Source organism: Sciurus carolinensis, chromosome 3, assembly GCF_902686445.1.
Source record: "Sciurus carolinensis chromosome 3, mSciCar1.2, whole genome shotgun sequence".
Taxonomy (NCBI): domain Eukaryota; kingdom Metazoa; phylum Chordata; class Mammalia; order Rodentia; family Sciuridae; genus Sciurus; species Sciurus carolinensis.
Window position 1 is genome coordinate 176,287,484 of NC_062215.1, and position 23,059 is coordinate 176,310,542.

The 23,059-nt window shown below is 40.6% G+C and overlaps 1 protein-coding gene across 4 annotated transcripts in view; it reads left to right on the forward strand.

The window, feature by feature from the left end:
• The first annotated feature begins 10,415 nt into the window (after positions 1-10,415).
• Gigyf2 (GRB10 interacting GYF protein 2) overlaps positions 10,416-23,059 on the forward strand; it is a 120,425-nt gene continuing 107,781 nt past the window's right edge. Inside the window, exons 1-2 of one of the 4 annotated variants that reach the window (XM_047543342.1) lie at positions 10,416-10,478; positions 12,336-12,398. Coding sequence is in view for 3 of the 4 variants with exons in the window: in XM_047543340.1 (XP_047399296.1) it covers positions 12,788-12,859 (72 nt within the window). In the remaining variant the exon portion in view is untranslated. Of the gene's footprint in view, positions 10,479-12,335; positions 12,399-12,761; positions 12,860-23,059 lie in introns of those variants that run through there. The other 3 variants (XM_047543340.1, XM_047543341.1, XM_047543339.1) reach the window with 3 other exon arrangements.

Genomic DNA, 23,059 nt, shown 5'->3' on the forward strand with positions numbered 1-23,059 from the left:
CCATAAATACATATGGCTTTGCTATGATAACAATTACCACCATCGCCACTACTCTTAATAACGGTTAATAAAAAAAGAGAGGGGAATCTATGACCACAAAGAAAATGAGAAGAATGTTAAACAGCATGTGGGAACCCTCAGGGGCAACAAAAATAGGAAACCCTAAATAGGCAAAGGACGCAGAAGAAAATGGTTAACATTTTGGGACACATCATGAGGCACTAAGTGAAAGGATACATTTATTGTATTCCAAGATTTTAAAAAATGATTTAATTGTATTTTACCTCCAGAATTTGGAAATGAGAAAAGAAAAAATAGAGCCAGGCACAGTGGCGCATGCCTGTAATCCCAGCGGTTCAGGAGGCTGAGGCAGGAGGATTGCCAGTTCAAAGCCAGCCTCAGCCATTTAGCAAGGCCCTAAGCAACTCAGTGAGACCCTGTCTCAAAGTAAAAAATAAGAAGGGCTTGGGATGTGGCTCAGTGGTTAAGTACCTCTGGGTTCAATCCATGGTACCAAAAAAAAAAAGAAAGAAAGAAAAGAAAAAATATCAAAGTATGTTCATGATAAAACCTATTTTTCAAACACAAAAAAATGAATTTTTTCCCTAGTATCATTTATGTGCCCTCTGTTGATGATTGCTCAGTTCTCTGGTGCATTATTTTCAGACATTCTCTTCCCTGGTTTATCCCTTTGGTTTCTAGTCACGTACCCAACCCTGCTAGGGTTCCGTGTTAGTCTGTTGTCCGTTACGACAAGAAAGGCCTGATGCTGGCTACTTTATAAAGAAAAGAGGTTTATTTAGCTCACAATTTTAGATACTGAAAGTCCAAACAGCATAACACCGTTTCTGCCCAGGGCCCCGGCCTGTGTCGCACATGGCGATGGCACGTGTGAGAAGACGGCAAGGCCCAGGGCGGTGCGAGAGTGGGCCTGTTACTCCGCTGAGAACTGAGACTCCTCCTTGGGGCAGCATCCCCATGAACTAAAGAGCTCCCGACACTCCGCATTTCCAAGGCACCGCTCTATCAACGTCCAGCGACAGGCTCCCAACGTGAAACTCTGGGGACAACTCCCACGTCCAAACCAGAGCAGGTCCCAGTCCGAAGGCCACTGGCCTCTGCATTCATGCTCCACCTTTCCTCCCATCGTCTTTCAAACTTCGACACCCTCTTCCTCGTCCCCCCTCTTTCCTAACTCTCTGTTCTCACTGCTCACTGGACATTTCAGGCTCCACATCCATGGCCATCTGCCAGCTCCATCCTCCCAGAGGCTTCTGCAGATCTGGGTTACCAACTGGTCTTTTTTCCTTCTACTCTGAGTCTGGCTCCTGCGTCCAGCCTGCCCTGACCTGGGACTTCTCTCTGCCACCAGCAACAGCTTTTCCTCCCAGGTGTCTTCTGAGCTCTTTTCTTTCCTGTCGTTGCTGGTTATGGATGATGACCTGGGTTTCAGACATCTTCTGTCCGTGGATGACCCTCAGGTCTCTAGCTCTTACCCCGTCGGTCTCTGTCATGTCCATGGCTTCTTCACCCTTCGAGATGATTAAATGAAGTACCACAGATTGGGTGGCCTAAACAGAAATGTATTGTCTTTTATTTCAGGAGGTCGCAGGTCCAAGAGCAGCGGGTGGGCAGGCTGTGAGGGAGAGCCTGCTGGACCCCCCTCACTTAGCTTCTGGGGTTGCTGGCAACCTTGGGTGTTCCTTGGTTTGCACAAGCATCTCTGCCATCTTTGTCTTCCTCATCACATGGTGCTCTTCCTATGTGTGTGTGGGTGTACATTCCCCCTTCTGTGTGGACTCCTGCCATGTTGGTATGGGACGCCTCCTGCCCCTCCCTCCCTCCGTCCCTCCCTCCCTTCACGGTACTGGGGATTGATCCTAGGGCCGCTCTCCCATGCAGCTACACCCCCCTCTTTTTATGTTCTATTTTGAGACAGGGTCTTACCAAGTTGTCCAGTCTTGCCTCAGATTTGTGATCCTCCTGCCTCAGCCTCCTTAGTAGCTAGAATTACAGACATGCACCACTGTGCTCCATGACTCGTTTCTTTCTTTACCCCTTTGATGACTTATCTCCAAATAATGTCCCAATCTGAGGTACTTGGAGTTAAGTGGCCAACGTGTTTGTTTGTTTGTATCAGGAATTGTACCCAGGGGCGCTCGACCACTGAGCCACATCCCCAGGCTGTTGTATTTTTTTACTGTGAGACAGGGTCAAGCTAAGTTGCTGAGGCTGACTTTGAACTTGCAATCCTCCTGCCTCAGCCTCCTGAGCTGCTGAGATTACTGATGTGTGCCTGGCTCAGCACCTGTTTTTAAAAGACACAATTCAGTCCATAACAAGGGTGTTCCAGTCACTATTTCTATGAATAGATTACCTCACAATTTACTGACTTAAAACCACTATTTTAACATGTCCACACATTCATTGGATCAGGAACTCAGAATCATCTGGTTGCATTTTCACTCAGATGTCTGATTACCAATCACGCTGGTGTCAGCTGGGACGACAGTTGGAGTTGTTGAAGGGGCAACTACTTGTGGGTCTTTCCTTGTGGTCTGGCTTCGGGCAGCCTCCGGCCATTGGGACTCATTATGTGGCAGCTTTGCTTCCAAAGGGACTGTTTGGCAAGCAGGGTGGAAGATACACCACCTCTCATGACCGAGCACTGGGAGTTGTCATTTTACTGCTTCTTCTGGCTTTTTTTTTTTCTCTTTTTGTACTGGGAATTGACCCCAGGAGTGCTTTACCACAGAGCTATGTCTCCTGCCCTCTTTAATTTTTTGAGTTTGAGACAGAGTCTTGTTAAGTTGCTGAGGCTGGGCTTGAATTTTCAATCCTGCCTTAGCCTCCGGAGTCACCGGGGTTACCGGCCTGCACCACCACTCCTGGCCCGTCATTTTACTTCTACCACCGTCCATTGGCTGTAAGGGCCAAGGGGAAGGGAACTTGACCCTACTTCTTGAAAGCATGGAGAATGTTCGAGAAGAGTATGCCAAGTGGAAGAGATCATCACAGCCATGTTTAGAAAAAAACAATCTGTCACAAGTGATGGGCCTGAATTCATTACAAATTAAACTACTTCAGATCCAACTCCTTAGCCCTGACTCCCATTCCCAACTGATCCATTACTCTTGGCCTCTGTTTCTACTGATGGTGTAATAAAGTAGAAACTTGGTTATCATCCCTGATGACAGCATGCCTCAGCCTGTGTGCATAAGCCTATGGTTGTAGATTAAAAGCACTACCTGGTGAAGCACTGGGCAGACTGAGTAAAACAAGAACAGAGTACACCCTTCCTAAGGAGCAGAGCATCCAAGCTTGAGTGTCCAGGGATTTGTTGAGCATTTACTCTGCACCAGGACAAGCATCTGATGAGAATTCAAAGTCGAAGAGTGCAGGGCAAATAATGGCTAAAACCATGGGAGTCTGTCAGCTTTGATCATCAAGGTCAACATCATTCCTTAGATTTGGTTCCTGCTTTAGAGTTTCAGGCTCAAAATATGGCTGTGGCACTTTGGAAATGAGTTTGGCAGTTTCTGTGAAAGTTCAAGAAGTCCTGCATCACCACCAGTCCCATTCCTAGATGTTTATCCAAGTGAAACAAAAACCTGTGTTTACACAAACACCTGCACATAAGTATTTATAGAAGTTTTATTAATAATCTTCCTGAACTGGAAACAATCCAAATGTCCCACAGATAAGGAATGTATAAATAAACAGTGGTGCACACACACAGTGAGATACTATTCAGCAACAAGAAGGAGAAAGTACTGAGACACGCAATGATGGATGACTCATGCACCGTGCTAAGTGAAAGAAGTTCGTCTCAAAGGGCCACATACTATGTTGTTCAACGTGCATGACATTGCAAGGTGAAACCATAGGACATAAAACTGATCAGTGGTTGCAGGAACTGGGCGTGGAGTAAGGACTGACTTCCAAGGGTCATCAGGGGAACTTTTGTGAATGACAAAGACCGATCTGTACCTTGATTTGTGTGGCCACACACACCTGTGGACATTTATCAAAAGTCACAGAAATATAGGATAAAAATGATAATTTTTACTATGTGTTTTACCTTGATTAAAAAAAAAAAAACATAGGCAACACATAGGTGGCAAAGCATCAGAAAGGTGTTATGTCAAAATGGTTAAGGACGTGGGTTCTGCAATTAGCCAAGTTGGGCTTGGAAGTGCTGGCTGAGATTTGGAGACGGTTAGAATTTCTCCTAGATGCCTGGTTGGCCTTCTCAGAGTTCCATAGTGCTGTCACCAGGATTTACAAGAGAAAATACAAGTAAAGCACTTAATGAGATGGTCAGCACATAACAAATGCTGTTTATTCTTTTTATTAAAAATTATAGCTGGGCATGGTGGGGCAGACCTGTAATCCCAGCAACTTGGGAGGCCGAGGCAGGAGGATTGCAAGTTCAAGGCCAGACTCGGAAACTTAACAAGGTGCTAAGCAACATAGGGAGACCCTGTCTCTAAGTGAAAAATAAAAAGGGGTGGGGATGTGGCTCAGTGGTTAAGTGCCTGTGGATTCAATCCCCACCTCTCAAAAAAAAAAAAAAAAATCGTAGTTCAAGAGATATTTCTTTGGTTTTATGAAAAGGATTAAAGAAATCTTAAAAAAACAAACAAACATGTATTATCAAGCCAATGACCTGCAGTAGTAAAGACCAGGTGTGATGGCACACACTTGTAATCTCAGCTACTTAGGAGACTTGAGGCAAGAGGATCAGACTTTGAGGCCAGTCTCAGCAACTTTGCAAGACCCTGTCTCAAAATAAAATAAAAAGAACTGGGGATATATATGTCTTAGAGGTAGAATTTGCCTAGCATGTGCAAAGTCCTTGGTTCAACCCCTAGTACCAGAGGGAAAATCTTCAGAGGCAGTAATATATGGTTTAGACTTTTAATTATTTATTTGGTACTAGGGATTGAACCCATAGGCATTTAGCCACTGAGTCACATCCCAACCCCCCCCCCCCGCCCCACCTTTTTAAAAATTTGAGACAGGGTATTGCTAAATTGCTTAGGAACTCAGGTGCTGAGGCTGGCCTCAAACTAGTGATCTTCCTGCCTCAGCCTCCTGAGTCGCTAGGATTATAGGTGTGTGCCACTGTGCCCAACTGGTTTAGGCTTTTATTTTATTTATTTATTTTGGGTATTGGGGATTAACTTAGGGGCACTCGACCACTGAGCCACACCTCCAGCCCTACTTTGTATTTTATTTAGAGACAGGGTCTCACTGAGTTGCTTAGCACCTCACTTTTGCTGAGGTTGGTTTTGAACTCGCCATCCTCCTGCCTCAGCCTCCAGAGCCACTGGGCTTACAAGCATGCACCACTGCACTTGGCTTAGGTTTTTAAAGATGAGCAGGAATTATGTAGTCTGGAGAAAAGTGGGGTAAGTGTTGGGAAGGCATTGTAACAAGAGGGAACAGCATGTGCAAAGGTTAAAATAGAATGGCATGTTGGTGGATCTGGAGTCTTAAGTCCATGGGAAACAACAAGGAGAGGGTGGTGGTATGGATGTTAGAGGGTGGAGTTCAGCAGAATGGGACTGTGAAGGGTCCCTTTGAAATTCTGCATTTCTAACAACCTTCCAGGCAATGATAATCCTGTTGGGCCACTTTGAGCAGCAAAGATATAAAGGTCAAGGGAAGAAAGTAGTTCACAAAGTGGGAACTGGTCAATCATTTTGAAGACAGGAGCACAACTCAAGATGAGAACTGAAAATCTCCAATTATCCATCTGTAGGTTGTGGTGTTCTTATGGCAAGCTATAGGTGTATAATAGGTAAGAACAGAGTCACATTGGAAATGCATATAAACAACTCTTTTGGCTGTTTGCCTGTGAAAGGGATCGGAGGCACAAAGAGGTTAATGGAGGGGAAATTTTAAGATCGGAGATAAATTTGTTAAGTTGTTGGGAAAGATCTTGTAGAAAGGCAGAAACAGATGGCAGAGGAAGGACGGGGATGACCTGGGAAGGGTAAAATTACCAGAATTAACAAATAAAAATATGGGATGCCCAAACCTGGGGATGTAACTCAGTGGTAGAGTACTTGCCTACCCTATGTAAGGCCCCGGGTTCAGTCCTCAGCACTGCCAACACCACCACCACCATACACACACACACACACACACACACACACACACACACATACCGGGGTGCCAGTTAAACTTGAATTAGAAAAAAAAATTTTTCTTAGTTTATGTTCTAAACATTGCTGGGTGTCCGGTGTTTTACCCCAAATCGGGAGCTCTAAAGAAAAGGGTTGTAGGCCCAGTTGTACCAGGCGGGAGTTTTGAGCTCCGAAGTCCTTGTCAGCTGTCGCAGCATTCCAACACTCCAGAATGAACTCCCAGTTCCCCCAGAAGATAAAACTGCTTTGAATCTCAGCTTTGTCACTTTCCCTTCGCCCTATGATAAACTGGCAGGAAAGTGCTGGACGAAAAAATGTGGAAAAGTTCTAGCTTGGAAGATCAGCCCTTAAGTTATTCGGAGATTTCTGAATTGCAAACTGGCCATGGATTGGGTGCCGAGGGTAGTGAATCACAGGGTCCCTGGCAGGGGTCCAAGTCTGGACTCAACTCAAGGGCAGGAACAGAACAGTGGCCAAAGGGCCCAGCAGACGCCTGCGCACTGCACTACTCCGCCCGCTTTCGGCTTTTCATCCGGGTCCCGCGCAGGGGCGTGTCCGGGCAGAGAGGCCGGAGGCCTCGGAAAGGAAGGATGTCGTGGGAGACTGGGGAGTGGGGCGGGAGCGAGGCGGGCCGGGGGCGGACTGGGGGCGTGGCCGAGAGCGCGCTGTCACGTGACGTGCGTGGCGACGTGTCGGCCATCTTGTGTTGTTGAGGCTGAGGACTGACTTGGGTTCTGAGAGACTCCCTGTCCGGGACCGCAGGTAACCAGCGACTCCGTCTCGCTCCACAGCCCGGCTCCGCTCCGCGCCCTGGCCCCGCCGCTGCGGCCCGGGCCGCCTGGGCCTTCCACCCGCGCTCGCGTCCCCGTCGCTCCTGCCCGACCCGGCCGGGCCGCATGGACACCCACAGGCCGCCCCGGCAGCGGCCGCGGCCGGTTCGGGGCGTCAGGCGACGGGACAGGTCTGGTACGGGGCAGAGGAAGCCTCCTCCCGGGCGAGGGGCTTGGCGGGCCCGGGCGCGTCTCGGCCGCGGGAGCCCCTGCGCCGGGGCCCCGTGGCATCGCGGGGGGAGCCGAGGACGGGAGGCGGCGCTGGGGTGGGCAGCGTCAGGCCGGCTTGCTCAGGGCCGGAGGGCTCGCCTTCCGCGGGCCGCTCGGGCCGGATGCCCGCCCAGCTTCTGCGTGCCGCGGTCACAGCTGCTGCGGCCGGACAGCTGCTCCTGTCGGCCCTGCAGCCCACACCTGCCCCGGGGAGGTGCGCCCTGGCCTTTCCCGCGGAGCATCTGGACGCGGGAGACTGCTTCCATGGCGAGAGGACTGGGTCTGGACCAGGCCCGAGGCAAGGTGGAGCCATGATCGGAACCTGGGACCGAGGCTGGGCTGTGGCGCCCACCGCAGCTCTGGGGACCCAGGGGGACCCAGACGTTCACGTCAGGCCGAAATGGGCTTTAGTCTTACCTGTGAGCAGTTTCCCACGACGCACTCCGAACACTTCAGTTTGTGACTGAAATATAAATAAATCCAGCGAGCAGGGAAGGAGGGGATGGTGTGAAAGAAGCAGGTTTGTTTGACCGTGTTTGGCAATAAATAATGTTGCTTTGCATTTATCCAGTAACCCCCCCCCCCCCCGCATGCTAATTTTCCTAAGCATACCTAGTTTCTCTGAAAGAAGGGTAGTTTTTCTGTGAGAAAGGTAAGTATTCCAGTGTAACTTGCCAGGAATTAAGTAAGGGACTACTGTAATCTGTGAAAAGCTTCCTATCCAGTGCTGTGTACCTTGGATTATGGTCAGTTTTGATTCGCAGTGTTGTATTGAGGGAAGATAGTCTATCCTTATGTAGTATTTCCTTCTTAGACTCCAATGACTTCCTAGATTAGAAAAAAAAAAATTTCCAATTTTTTGGTCATCTTTCCTCTACATTAGCTTTCATTTTATAATATTTGTAGCTCTGGCCTTGAAGAGTTTGACTGATTTGGTTAGAATATATACACTTTCTCTCACTGATTGATGTTTTTATGTGTTTTACCAGTTAATGTAGCAGCTTTTGGATTGCTTTAAACTGGAATATGTATATTTCTGTTACGTCAGATGTTGACATCAGAAGAGGACATTAGAAAAATTTAAAAGTAGCATGTATCTGGGAAAATGTCATATGATCCTTCCTTTGACATTTAACACTGGTGGTGGCAGTGATTCACTAGAAAGGAAAAGACTTCACACCTTTTGTTACTTGACAAAGCACTTTAGAGTTTTGAGGTTGGTGAGGTAAAATGCACTATGTGTTTTTATTCATTCATTCATTCATTTATTTATTTGACAAGTATTGAGCACTTAATACACTCTTGGGTGCTTGGAACAGACCTGACCAAAAATTCCTGTCTTCGTGGAGCTCATTTCCAGACAGATAAATACAAACTTCGGTAAAATGTACATATGCTCCTTGACTTAAGGATGGGGCTACATACCCATAAACCCACTGCAAGTTGAAAACATTTTGAATAAAAAATGCACTTAATATACCTAACAGTCCACCTCACAGCTTAGCAACATAATCTACTGTAGAGTCTGGGTTGTTTCCCCCTGTTATTTCCCCTCATGCTTTCGTGGCTGCTACTTGTGGCTCACTGCCACTGCTCAGCATTGCCAGAGTTTTGTACCACCTATCATTAGCTCTGGAAAAGATCGAAATTCAAAGAATGGTTTCTACTGAATGGGTATTGGTTTTTGCACCACAGTAAAGTTGAAAAAACATAAGGCGACCCTCTTCTAACTTGGGGACCATCTGTGTAGTGGTAAGTGATGTGGGAAAAAAATGAGAAAGGAAGATAGGATAATAGGGAGTTGGGGGAGGGGTTAATTTTAAGTTGATTCCCCTGGGGTTTTATGGGTAAGCTAACTTTTGAGAAAAGACCTGATTAAAAGGGCAAGAGTACTTCAGGTTAGGAGACAGCAGGGGCAAAAACCCTGAATCAAAAACTAAGGTGGGAGTAAGCAGTGTAAATTTATCTGGGCAAAGCACTGAGGCTCACCTAGAGGCCTGATGGGGAGGGAGGCTGGGAGGCAGTATGTGTACCCACCTCTTATACAAAGACATGATATTTACTGTCGTGGAATCTTTCTTTTTCTCTGTGACTCAGAAAGGAAAATCAGATTCTGAAGATTAATACCAGTATCCCCCAAGCACATTTGGAAAAATTCAGGATGTTCATATATTTTAGGAAATTGTTAATTTTTTTCCTCAAAAATAAAACTCAAAATGAGATTGATGCTAGACTGCCTGGAAGCAATTTTCAAAAGGTATGATGTCTAAGAAGGGATCTTTGGAAATTTCAGAGTATTTGAGAATATAGGGCAATGAGGATTTCCTCTGAAGTTTAGACATAGATGATTAAAGGAATGTAATGAGGTAGAATCAGTATGTCAATGCAGGTTATTTTTTTTATTGATCTGTAAAGAATTTCTTTTAATTCTATATTGTTTTGTCTAGTTGTAAATACCACAGGGACTCTCACACTAATTTGAATTTATTTCCTTTATAAGGCATTTCACATGTGTAAAACTTGTTTTTCTGATTTTTTTTATTCCTCTTACCTTTAAGACTAGTTCTCAAATTAATCTAATACTTAATAGACTGGGGAAAATTTTTTTTTACGATTTTCTTCCAGTTTATCCCTGTATTCTTATTCCTCAGTGTTCATAAATGTCCTTTCATTTTAGTTTACTGGGAAGAATTAAATACTTCAGATTTGAAGTGTTCTTGGTGATTTTTTTTTTTTTCCCTATGAAGAATAATTTGTAGTAGGTTTGCCTCAAAATCATGTGAAGACAGAAATAAACAAGGTCAGTGTGTGAATGGAGCGTCTTGATGAAAGGGGACACAGTCAATGATGGTAGTGATGAGGTAGTATTTTAGCTAATTGCCTTTCTCCTTCTTGTTCCTTGTTGAATTTTTGAAATGAGAGTTCCAAATTTTAACACTTTGATGTCATATCAGTTCATTTGTTCTCATGACTCTGCATTTTAATACTTCATATGTCTATTCTCTTTTTATTGACCTTCACACTGGAAGATGATACTATGGATAGTGATAGCTGTCTTAGAGGACCTTTTTGGGTGGAAAGATTACTATTGTTCCTTGCTCTTCTAAAAGATATTTGTGTCATTTGATTTATGTCAAAAACTAAGTTTGTTCGCAGATCTCTAATTAAATTTTACATATTTGTGATTAAATTTTACGTACTTTTCTGTTTTATTCTATAGTGGGACCAGTCTCATTAGGTTGAATCTACAGCCTATGTTGGTGTTAATCCAGGTATCATAGAGGCAAGTTAAATGTCCATTTTCCTTTAACTCTTTGAATTACCTTAACATTCTTTGTTCACTGTTCTAAAAGCTTGAACCCAAGGTTTTCTTTCTTTTTCCCCCCTCTCTTTGACTCTTACTAGTATTTTATGATGATAAAGTTTTGGAGTTTCCATTTATTTTTAATGCCTTGAAGAGTTATTCTTTTCAAAAATGTAAGGAAATTTTTATTTCTGAATAAGTTTACTTTGTCCTAATCCTTATTTATTTATTTTTGTGGTTCTGGGGATTGAAACCAGAGCCTCATGCATGCTAGGGAAGTGCTCAGTATTCTTGACCAGATTATTGTTTTTTTCATTTCGTCATGTTCACAAATGAATGAGAAATATACTAGATTAATTATGCAGGAATGTAAAATGATACTATTGATGAATTGCCCATAATTTGGTGTGAGGTTGGGAAAAGAGGGGTAGGAATAGAAAAATGAGGAGACTATTCCCTTGACTGACTGAACTTCATTTTATAAATATATTTATAAAATATGAGGTGTTACATATTTTAAAGTAATTAAGAACACAGTTTTATATTTTCTTGTTTGTTAACAGGGTTTCATTAACTCGAACTTAATTTACACTTATAGTAGGAGATACCCTGGAACTTGTTCTCTTGAGTTAGGCCTATAGAAGTTTTTTATTTAGTTCTCCCCAGTTTTACTTTTGCTCTTAAAAAAAGGTAGGGTGCGGGGCTATAGTTGAACATTATAACATGGCTACTTTGCAAAATTCAATCAAAAGTGGAAATGACTTTCTCAGGTTGCTTTCTTGCAGTTAATAAAATTAACAACTTTAATTTTCTTTGCAAAATTCAATCAAAAGTGGAAATGACTTTCTCAGGTTGCTTTCTTGCAGTTAATAAAATTAACAACTTTAATTTTTAATTATTATTTGATAGTATTCAAAGCATCTTGATTTTAGCTAAGAAACCACTTGAGGCTACTGTACTTTAGTCCATTCCTTGTCACCTGAAATATCACCATCTTGTGGATTTTTAAGATTCTGCCTCAGCCCAGGATTAAAGGCATGTTATAATTTTGGAGCTGAAAGTGCACCTGGAGCTTTGCTCCATGGACATGTTGTTGGCACTGGTCAGATTTCTGGGAGCACAGTGATTATTTGCATTGGATGCACATTGCCATGATGCTACTGTCATTTTCTGTCAGATATGCTTTAAAGATTAACGCCTAAGCCTTATATTTTTTGTTTTGTTTTTGGTGGGGGCATGAGTACTGGAGATTGAACCCAGGGGCACTTTACCACTGAGCTACATCACAGGCCCTTTTTGTGTTTTGAGACAGGTTCTAAGTTGCTGAGGTTGTCCTTGAACTTGTAATCCTCTGTCTTACCCTCCCAGAGCCACTGGGATTATAGACGTGTGCCATTGTGCCTGGCTATAATGTGGTTTTGAACGAAACTCCCAATAATAGTAATTTCTTTGAAGCCCTGTAGTGGCAGTCATTTGTCTGCTTCATGAGAATCAGCTAGGGATTTGTACTTTTCATTTCCACTGTAGTGTTACCCAGATCTCCAGATGTGAGGGAATCTAGTTTTTTGTTTTGGGGATGGGACTCTCACTGTATTGATCAGACTGGTTTCCAACTCCTGGGCTTAAGTAATCCTCCTACTTCAATATCCTAGTAGCTGGGACTATAGGCTTTCCATGCCCAGCAGGAAATTTAGTTTATTATAAACATACCAGGTGATTCTATTCTAATAGTTTAACCAGGTTTGGAAACCATTTCCTGTGAAATATATTTATGACAAAAAGTTATACTTTTAAAGTTTTCTAGATGATTTACATTAATACTTTTATTGTTTACAGTGTTAAAAGGGCCTGAAAATCTGCTCAAACCTCCTGCTGTGAACCAGCAGAACTTTTGAACAGGTAAGTTGGAAGGGGAGCACAAAGTTGAGGGCTTAATAGGTGATTTCTCTGTGTGTGTGTGTATTTGTGTGTGGTGCTGGGGATAGAACCCAGGGTCTTGCATACCAGGCAAGTGCTCTGGCAGGTGCTTTACTACTGAGTTAAATCCTCATTATCAAAAGTTGATTTTTGCTTTTAGGTTTCTATTATTTTTCCTGAGGTTATGGATAGTGATTAGAAATTTCTTTTGTGGTATCTCTTAGATCCTTTGTGAACTATAAGAATAACATACCCTTTCTACATTGATCCTGGTGTGAATTTGCATCTTAAACTGTTGTAATGATTTTTTTGATAGCAGGAAACAGGAAGAGGCATACTTTTGGGTCAGGAATGCTGAGGGGCCAAGTTACATGAAAGAACCCAAGAACAGTTGGCTTCATGAGGAATGTGAACCAGAAATTGGGATGTATTCAGGAACCAAGGTAGTTTAGATAGCATTTTATTCCCACTTGTTCAGAAGTTTCCTCTGTCTCTTTGTCCTGACTTAGTTGTCTTTCTGTTGTCTGGCCTTCTGTGCTGTAACAAACAAGTGGAAGAAAGTAGACAAACTAGTGTAAGAAAATAACCTCTTTGTTCCTGGAGCCACAGATGAACTCCAGGTCTAGTGCCACTAGCCAGTTGATTGCTAGCTCAATGTCTAAATTTAAATTCCTGGGAAGAAAGTTTTGATTGGTTCTACTTGGTTCAGTCTTCTGCCTTTGGTCTAGTTAGGTTTGGCATGGGGTTGGGGTCTAGAATTGCAAACACTGTGAGCTGTAAGATCCGACTCCTAAGGGAGGTGCAGGTTCTTAGAGAAGATAGAGTGATGGCTTTTCTAGGCAGATTCACCTAGAAGCTTCTAGACTTTTTTTTTTTTTTTTTTTTTTGGTACAAGGGATGGAACCCATGGACGCTTAACCACTGAGCCACATCCCCAGCCCTTTTTATATTTTATTTAGAGACAGAGTCTCACTAAGTTGCTTAGAGCCTCTCTAAGTTGCTGAGGACTATCCTCCTGCCTCAGCCTCCTGAGCTGCTGGGATTATAGGTGTGTACCACCACACCTCCACAGTTCAGTTTTTTAACAAATATTATTGTCTTTTGCAGTACTGGGGATTGAACCCAAGGGTACTCTACCACTTGCTAAATCCTCAGCCCTTTCTATTTTTATTTTTTGAGGTAGGATCTTGCTAAATTGTTGAGGCTGGCCTAAAATTTGTGATTCTCTTGTGTCAGCCTCTGAGTCACTGGGATAATAGGAGTGTGCCACTATGCCCAGCAGTAAATTTTTTTATTGAAAGTCTTTGAAGTCTTATTTGTTTGTGTTTGTAGGTTTTAAATACTGGTTATATCTTTCTTGAGAAATAAGTAAAATAATAAGTAAAATTACTTAAATTTTATTAACATTCAGATATCTAGGTCCCCCCCCCCTTCCTTTTGTGTGTGATGATTGATCCTGAGCCCATGGGAAGCATGGTGACCGCAGACTTCTCCAAATCCACATGTGTTCAGAGAAAGAACCAAAGACATGCCTTTGTAGGAGGATAGATACCTAGATTTTAAAAAAAGAAAGATTTTTTTTTGTAGATGAACACAATACCTTTATTTGTTGTAGATGGACACAATACCTTTATTTCATTTATTTAATTATTTTTTTATGTGGAGCTGAGGATCAAACCCAGTGCCTCACACATGCCAGGCAAGCGCTCTACCACTGAACTACAATTCCAGACCAATATGTAGATTTTTTTCATGCAAAGCCTAGGTAGGACTATGCAAAGCCCATGTCACTGTAAAAGTGATTTGAGTGATATGTCTGGTGACAGACCATAGATGTGACTTCCTCTGATACTTTTTCTTTCAGGGTAATTTTTTTTTTTTTTTTTTGTTTTGTTTTGGGCGATGCTGGGGATTGAACTCAGGGCCTTAGTGCTTGGGAGGCGAGCACTCTACCAACTGAGCTATCTCCCCAGCCCTCAGGGTATTTTTTTAGTAGATTGCAGCTGAATTTTTTTAAACATTCTTTTCTCAAATTGTGCATTTTCTTAAATCTGGACATTGAGTTAAGACATTATTTGAATGTACTCTGTGTAAAACCTTTATAAACTGAGTATTCCTCTCTGGAAAACATTGGCTTGTGGTGAGATTATCAGATAACATGGCATTGTAATTTTTCATAGAATAGTTCACTTTTGCTAATTTTATTCTTATCCTTTCACTAAAAGGAGGAAGAAAGAGAAATGCTTACATATTGTTCAGAAGCTATGGAGACACTGATAGTAATGGTAGCAGGGTGATCTTGAGTAGCCAGGATGTTCTTTGGAGACAAAGCTCCATTTATTCAAGTTCTCCTGGGCCTGGAAAAAGTCTTGGGATCTCTAGTTTCTTTAGTATAGGTCTTTTAGTTGTAGAGACTGATGAGGAATTGACAACCGTACTGTCTTGGTTGGTTGGTTGGTTGGTTCCTTCCTCCCTTCCTCCCTCCCTCCCTCCCTCCTTCCCTCCCTCCTTTCCTCCCTCCCACTGGGGATTAAACCCAGGGGCTCTTAAGCACTGAGCCACATCTCCAGCCTGTTTTTGAAAATTGAGACAGGGTCTCACTAAGTTGCTGAGGGTCTAGTGCTGTCTAATTAGAAAATCATGACTCAGACCTTGATGAGATGGTGATTTCCAGGGACTCTCAGGACCAGTTCCTTGGGAATCGATGTGGTGCTGTCCAAACCATGGCCACGTGTGCTCTGTGTAACTGGGTATGAGGCCATTCTGCAAGACGAATGGGTCAGAGAACCTTATTTGTGTTCTGGAAACTGACACTTTACTTTAGACTTTCATAGTGTTTTCCTAATGAGATTTCTGATAGTATTTTATAAGAACATACTTTTGTCCCCAGTAGGGAGCTTAATATGTTGCTTAATTGAATGATGCAAAGGGATGAGAATTTGGGGATATCGGAACAGAATGGAACATTGGGAAAAGGCAGAGGAAGCATCTTTCCACAAAAGAGTTTCCAGTGAAAATTGCCAGAAAGTAGAAAGGAAGGTAACCAAGCAGTATTGAGCCCCATATGAATAGGTAGTGAGAAACTTGTATGTTTTTGAGCAGAGAGATGTGGTTTTGATTTTCTGTCACTTATTACATGTAATTTTAGACAAGTTAACCTCTTAGAGCCTTACCTTCCCCCATGGTTGTCATGGGAATTAAAAATCTAAAATGTCCAGTACACTGTCTTAAATAGACTTTCAGTGAATAGTAGTCTTTATGATTGTTATTACTAGGTAGATAGGTAAATTTTGATTGTAAAATTTAATCTTTACATTTTGAATAGTTATGTCAGTGGGTTCTGTTTGCATTATCTTTTTTTTTTTTTTTTTTTTGCAGTACTGGGAGTCAAACTCAGGGCCTTGTGCTGAGCTATCTCCCTAGCCCTGCATGTCTTTTTAAACATTTTTTAATCCAACAAATATTTGCTTGCTTTGTTCTGGGTGCTGGTCTTGCCCTAGTGGTGAGCAAAACACATACTATCATACTGTCATGCCACTATAGTTTAGTGGGAGAGGCACACAATCACATCTAAAGTGTGAAGTCTTTCTGTTCTTGGAAAAAAACAGTTTTAAACCCTATATATTTCTTGAGCAAGTGTCATGTTTGGGTTTTGGTGTCCTCATTTGTGATATTTTTATGCCCCTTAATATGCTTTCCATATGTATGTGTTTGTTTTAATTAATTTATATTTCTTTTTCTTGCCATTTTTTTCCTCCTCCTCTGAGGTAGATGTCACTTTTTTTGTGGTGCTGGGGATTGAACTTGAAGTCACACGTGGTAGGCAGGTACTTTACCACTGAGGTTCATCTCCAACCCCAACTTTTTTTATTTTTATTTTTAAAAATATTTTGTTTTAGTTGGATGGACACAGTACCTTTATTTTTATGTGGTACTGAGGATTGAACCCAGGGCCTCATGCATGTTAGGCGAGTGCTCACCACTGAGCCACAACCCCAACCCCTGCTTTAGTCTATTTTTGGTTGCTATGATAGAATACCTGAGACTGGATAATTTATAATGAACAGTGAATTATTTGCCTCATGGTTCTGGAGTCTGGGAAGTCCAAGAGTATGGTGCTGGCATCTGGTGTAGGCCTGCAATTTGCATCATCCATGATGGAAGGAGAAAGAGAAAGAGTGAGTGAGCAATAAGGGACTAAACTCAATTTTATAACAACCCATGTTAGGGATAATTAACTAGCTTCCTGGTTAACAACATGAATCCAATCATGAGAGCAGAGCTCTTGTGACCTACTTGCCTGTAATAGGCCCCACCTCCTAACACTTTTGGACTGGGATTTTTTTCAACACAAGAACTTTGGGAGACATGTTCAAGCCACAGGAGGACCCCCTAATGCTCTAAAAAGTTATCGAAGACCTCAAAGAATTTTTTTTAGTTAACATCTGTCTATGTTCATCATTGATAAATATTAAAAAATTGATTCATTTAAAAATAATAAACTCATTGTTAAATGCATTTTTAAATGAAGAATACCTATTTTCTTACACATTTCTAAGAAATTGGGTGAGAAGAGTGTCATTGTTTTTCCTTTGCAAATTGTTTTTATGTCTGGCTTTATATTAGGCACTTAGTTCACATATCTGCCTCTGTATTTAGTCTGTTGCTGTTTATTTGGTTGAGCTGTATGAAGACAAATCATCCTTCTAAGTTAGATATGTAGTTGAAAAAGGAGTATCCTAACAGCTTTTTCAGATTAATTGCATATCTTGATATTAGTGCTAAAATTGAATAAGTAGTACTTTTTTTTTTTTTTTTTTGGTACCAGAGATTGAACCCAGGGGCACTTAAACAGTAAGCTATATCCCCAACCCTTTTTATGTTGTATTTAAAGAACAGTCTCACTGAGTTGCTTATGGTCTTGCTAAGTTGTGGAGGCTGGCTATGAACTTGTGATCTTCTTGCCTCAGCCTCCTCTCCTGAGTTGCTGGGTTTATAGGCACACACCAGCATGCCCAGCTGTAGCACGGTTTTTTATTTTTTTAAATATTTTAGCTGTAGATGGACACAATATCTTTATATTTTTGTGTGGTGCTAAGAATCAAACCCAGTACCTTGCACATGCTAGGCAAGTGCTCTTACCACTGAGCCACAACCCCAGCCCTGTAGCAGTTTTTTAAAGGTTTGTTGCATTGTGAAATCTGAAGTATATCAGTGAATTATTTTGTTCTCTAACATTAAAATTCAATAGTCTTGTACAGTGAGCAGCTATTTTATATAATATCAAAAAACTTTAATATCAGTACTCATCAGAAAAACTTTTAAATTATTAAGAGTCTAAGTATTGGAAAACTGTCAAACTTTTGGTTGTAAATAAAAGTTTTCCAGAATCCCAATTTTTTATTTATTTTTTTTGTGATACTGGGGATGGAACCCTGGATGTGGATCTTGCTAGATAAGTGCACAGAGCTATACCCCCAACTCTTTAAAGTTTTTAGACAGTCTCACTAAATTGCCCAGGCAGGCCTTGAACTTGATAGCCTCCTGCTTCAGCCTCCTCTAAGTTGCTGGGATTATGGTGTGTGCCACTGCCCTTGGTGTGAATGTTATTTTGACATTGCATGTGATCTACTTTGTGAACTGGTGTTTTGAACAGTTCTCAGTATTATATTTACAATTACATTGTGTTCTTAAAAATGATTTAAAAATTGTTTCAAATTGGAATAAATATATCATTGGGTTTAAAACATCTTTAAATTAAAAAAAAAAAAAAATGTTTTTGTTTTTGTTTTTGTTTTGGTGCTGGGAATTGACCAGGGCCTAGCTTATGGTAAGCATGCACTCTATCACTGAGTTATATCTGCAGCCCTCATGGAGGGTTTTTAGTGTTGCTAGATGGTGATTTGTGGAAGTTGTGATCAGTTACAATTCGTTCAAAAATAACTTACATCAGTGTTGTTCAACAGAATTACAGCTATGATGGAACTATTAGTCTCCACTGTTGAGTACTGCAGCTGTGCCATGTGTGTCTGTCAAGCACTGGAAATGTGACAAGTGTTAACCAAGGAACTGCATTTTTTTTTTTTTAATGTAAAAAAGTTGACCTTTTCATTACAACTTTGGTTCCTTTGTTTTTGACTTTATTTTTTTTGGTACTATTTTAGATATATAGAAAATTGAGAAGATAGTACAAACAATTTTTTGTTAACACATTACTGTGGTACATTGTTACAGTTATCAAATCAATACTGATACATTGTTATTAACCAGGGTTCATCATTTATTCACATTTCCTTATTTATACCTAGTGTCCTTTTCTGTTTCAGGACAGGATACCATATTATGTTTAGACTTGTCTTTCTACACGCTTCTTGCCTCTGATGGCTTCCCTGATTTCCCTTATTTTGATGATCTTGTCAAGTATTGTGTAGAATGCTTCTCTGTTAGAGTTTGTCTGATGTTTTTCTCACGGTTAGACCGGAATTGTGGGTTTTGGGGAAGAAAAATCACAGAAGAGATAAAGTGCCATTTACATCACCTCATATCAAGAGCACATACTATCGACATGATCTGTCACCATCTATGTTGACTTTGATGCTTCATTAACATTTATACCCTGTCATGTTTTGTCCACTGTATTCTGCCTGTCCCTCTTGAAGAACTGAATTTTAAACTTTATTTTGAGGGGAGTCTACTTATTTTCAATAAGCTCAGTCTTCTTTCTTTTCTTTATGTTTTTGGTGGTGCTGGGGGATCAAACCCATGACTTTACATATGTTAGGCAAGCACTCTACTTTTAAGCTATATCCCCAAACCAGCTTAGTCTTTTTTAAAAAATCTACTTTTTTTGAGGTCTGTATGTTGAAAGGCCTTCATTTTAAGTATACTCATATTGTGTACATTTTGATGAATTTTGACAAATGTATTACTTGTGTAACCATCACTACAATCAAGTTAACATTATACCCCTGCACCCCTGGAATTTTCTCCAGCTTTTTGTTGTCTTTTCCCCTGCTAATCTGTTTTCTAGGACTAGATTAATTTTGTTTTTTCTGGAATTTTATGTAAACAGATTCATACATTTCTGCATCTGGCTGCTGCTGCCTTTTTTTTTTTTTTTTTTTTTTTTTTTTTTGTACCGGGGATTGAACTCAGGGTCACTTGACCACTGAGCCACACTCCCAGCCCTATTTTGTATTTATTTAGATACAGGGTCTCACTGAGTTTCTTAGCACCTCACTTTTGCTGAGGCTAGCTTTGAACTCTTGTTTCTCCCATCTCAGCCTCCTCAGCTGCTGGGATTACAGGTGTGTGCCACTGCACCTGGCCTGCGTCTGTCTTCTTTAGCCTAGTGTAATGTCTGTGATTCATTCATTTTGCACATATCAGTAGTTTGCTTTTTTAATGCCAAAAAAGAGTATTCCAAGGTAGGACTATTACAGTATTTGTTTATCCATTTATTTGTGAGTGAATATTTGGATTGATCTTGATTTTGGACTATTAGGAATAAAATTGACTTTGATTTTATAGTATGTGTAACGGTTCATAGTTGTACTAGGTTGCAGTATTTGCCACATTACAAATTAGGAATTTAAATTCCTTTTAGGATGAAGAGAAGTGATCAGAACATATATAATTTTTGAAAAGATAATCCTGGAAATATCTGGAAAATATATTCTTTGTTTTTAGTTCCTTAGTTTAAATGTTTAATAATAAAGTGAATAATTCAAGCCTAATTTTGCTTCATGAAATTTTGTAATTAGTAAATGTTTTAACAGATCATATTTGTTACTAAAAATGTCTACCTGTTAATAATTTACATATTAATATTTGCTATAGTAGAAGATTTCCATTTATTTATATACTTATTAGTATTGGGGATTAAACCCAGGGGTGTTTTACCACTGGGGCTACATTGCCAGCCTTTTTTATATTTTTGTTTTGAGATAGTGTCACTAAATTGCTGAGGCTGACCTTGAACTTGTGAGCCATTTTCCCGCCTCCTGCTTAATGTCCCAAAACGCTTGAACACCTCTCCTGGGTCTTATTTTTTCATTAAAATTTTTTTTTTTAGCTGGACACAGTGGTGCTTGCCTTGTAATCCCAGCAACTTGGGAGGCTGAGGCAGGAGGATGGCAAGTTCGAGGCCAGCCTCAGCAACTTAGTGAAGCTAATAGGAACTTGGTAAGAAGACTCTGTGTCAAAAATAAAAAAAGTCCTGGGGATGTGGCTTAGTGGGAAAGCATTTCAGGTTCAATTTGCGGTACCCGCCAATTTTTTTTTTTTTTTTTTAAACTGAATTAATGTTGAAAAGAATATTTAACTTTCTGCAACTTTCTATGATGTTTATGTTGGGGCTGTAGAAGTATTTCATAAAGGCCAGGCATATGCTTTTTGTGGTAATTAAAACATTTAGTTATAAAGCAATTCAAGAATATTTTTATAGGTTATGAAAATGGAGGAAAAATCATTATTCTCAGTAACATATCTTTTTTTCTGATACCAGAGATTGAACACAGGGTGCTTAATCACTGAGTCACATCCCTCCCTCTTTTTATTTTTTATTTTGAGACAGGGTCTCCCTAAGTTGCTTAGGGCCTCACTAAGTTGCTAAGTTCTTTTCTGATCCTCTCACCTCAGCCTCCTGAGATGCTGGAATTATTTGGTATATGTATGGCTTATGTACAAACATTATTGTACTGTATTCTGTTGAGTGTTCTATTTTTTCTAGTCTATTATAAGTGATGTGGTGTATGTGATTCTCCTTCATGTTTGGACTTTTACTTTGCATCTTTTTACTTAGCTCTTTTATGAAGTTTGAGAAAATGCATTCTGAGTCCTTTTTTATGATCTTAAAGATTGACAGATTTGTAGATCATTTTATCAAAGTGGTGGTATGAATTTTATGGCAAAATTTAGGGAATGAAATGAATATGTGTTATCAGAAAGCTTGCATTTAAAATAGTTTAGTTTCATGACCACTGCAATATTTTTAATTGTACCATTTTTTTTCTGGATAAACCATTCATTGTTTAATTTAACCTTTTTAAATATAATTGAGCTGAGTGCACTTGTACATGTCTGCAGTCCTGGTGACTCAGGAGGCTGACAGGAGGATTGCAAATTAGAGACCAGCCTCAGAATAAAAAAGACTGGAGATATGTCTCAGTGGGTAAGCACCTTAGGGGTCAGTCTCTGGTACCAGAAAAATAAAAAAGAAAATAGAGCATTAAAGTACAGTAAGTATGCATAAATCTGAAATAGAGTTTGATAAATTTTGACTTTTGTATATCTCTGTAATGACCACTTTAAGATAGGGAACACTTCTAGCACCCCAAAAGGTTCCCTCTTCTTAGTTCATAGTCCCTACTTCCCTTGGAGAGCACTTTTTTTTTTTTTTTTTTTTTTTTTGCGGTGCTGGGGATCGAACCCAGGGCCTTGTGCTTGCAGGGCAAACTCTCTACCGACTGAGCTATCTCTCCGGCCTATGGAGAGCACTTTTCTGACATCTTTCACTGTTGATTATTTTACCAATTCTTGATCATCACATAAACAGAATCATACCTGATGTATTCTTTTGTGACTGATTTCCTTTGCGGAACCAAAGATGCTGGGAGCTCTTGAGAGATTTATGCAATATTTTATCAGCAGTTTTTTTTAAATTGTCAAGTAATATTTTATTATAAACTTCAATTTATGCACTTGCTGCTGGACATTTTGTTAATGGACATAATCAGATATCAGTTTTTGGCAATTTTGCATAAAGCTACTTTAAATCTGATTTTTGGGTAAACTTTGAGTTCATTTCACTTGGGTATATGCCTAGCAGTGGCTTATGGGAACATGGGGTAGGCATGTATTTAGATTTAATAGATAATGCCCAAATTCTTTTGAAGTAGGTTCAACTGAGTTGCACTAATGAAGTTAGTAATGGTGTGTTACATTTGTCCAGATCTGGTCAAGTGAAAATAGCACACTGCTGAAGTGGGGATAGAACTATTAATTTATTTAGTATTTGTGAAGAGTGCTAGAATAGAGAGGTAGAGAATGGGGCAGATTCAGGTTTTTTCGTGTTCATTCTGCCAAACATGACACTTGCTCAAGAAATATATAGGGTTTAAAACTGTTTTTTTCCAAGAACAGAAAGACTTCACACTTTAGATGTGATTGTGTGCCTCTCCCACTAAACTATAGTGGCATGACAGTATGACAGTATGTGTTTTGCTCACCACTAGGGCAAGACCAGCACCCAGAACAAAGCAAGCAAATATTTGTTGGATTAAAAAATGTTTAAAAAGACATGCAGGGCTAGGGAGATAGCTCAGCACAAGGCCCTGAGTTTGACTCCCAGTACTGCAAAAAAAAAAAAAAAAAAAAAGATATGCAAACAGAACCCACTGACATAACTATTCAAAATGTAAAGATTAAATTTTACAATCAAAATTTACCTATCTACCTAGTAATAACAATCATAAAGACTACTATTCACTGAAAGTCTATTTAAGACAGTGTACTGGACATTTTAGTAGAACATTGGTGGTAGCTAATCAGTCTGTCAAGACTTCTGGGAATCAGTATTAGGGAACACTTTCAAAGTTGAACCATGAGATGCTGTGCCATATTTTGATTCTGCATCTGCTTTG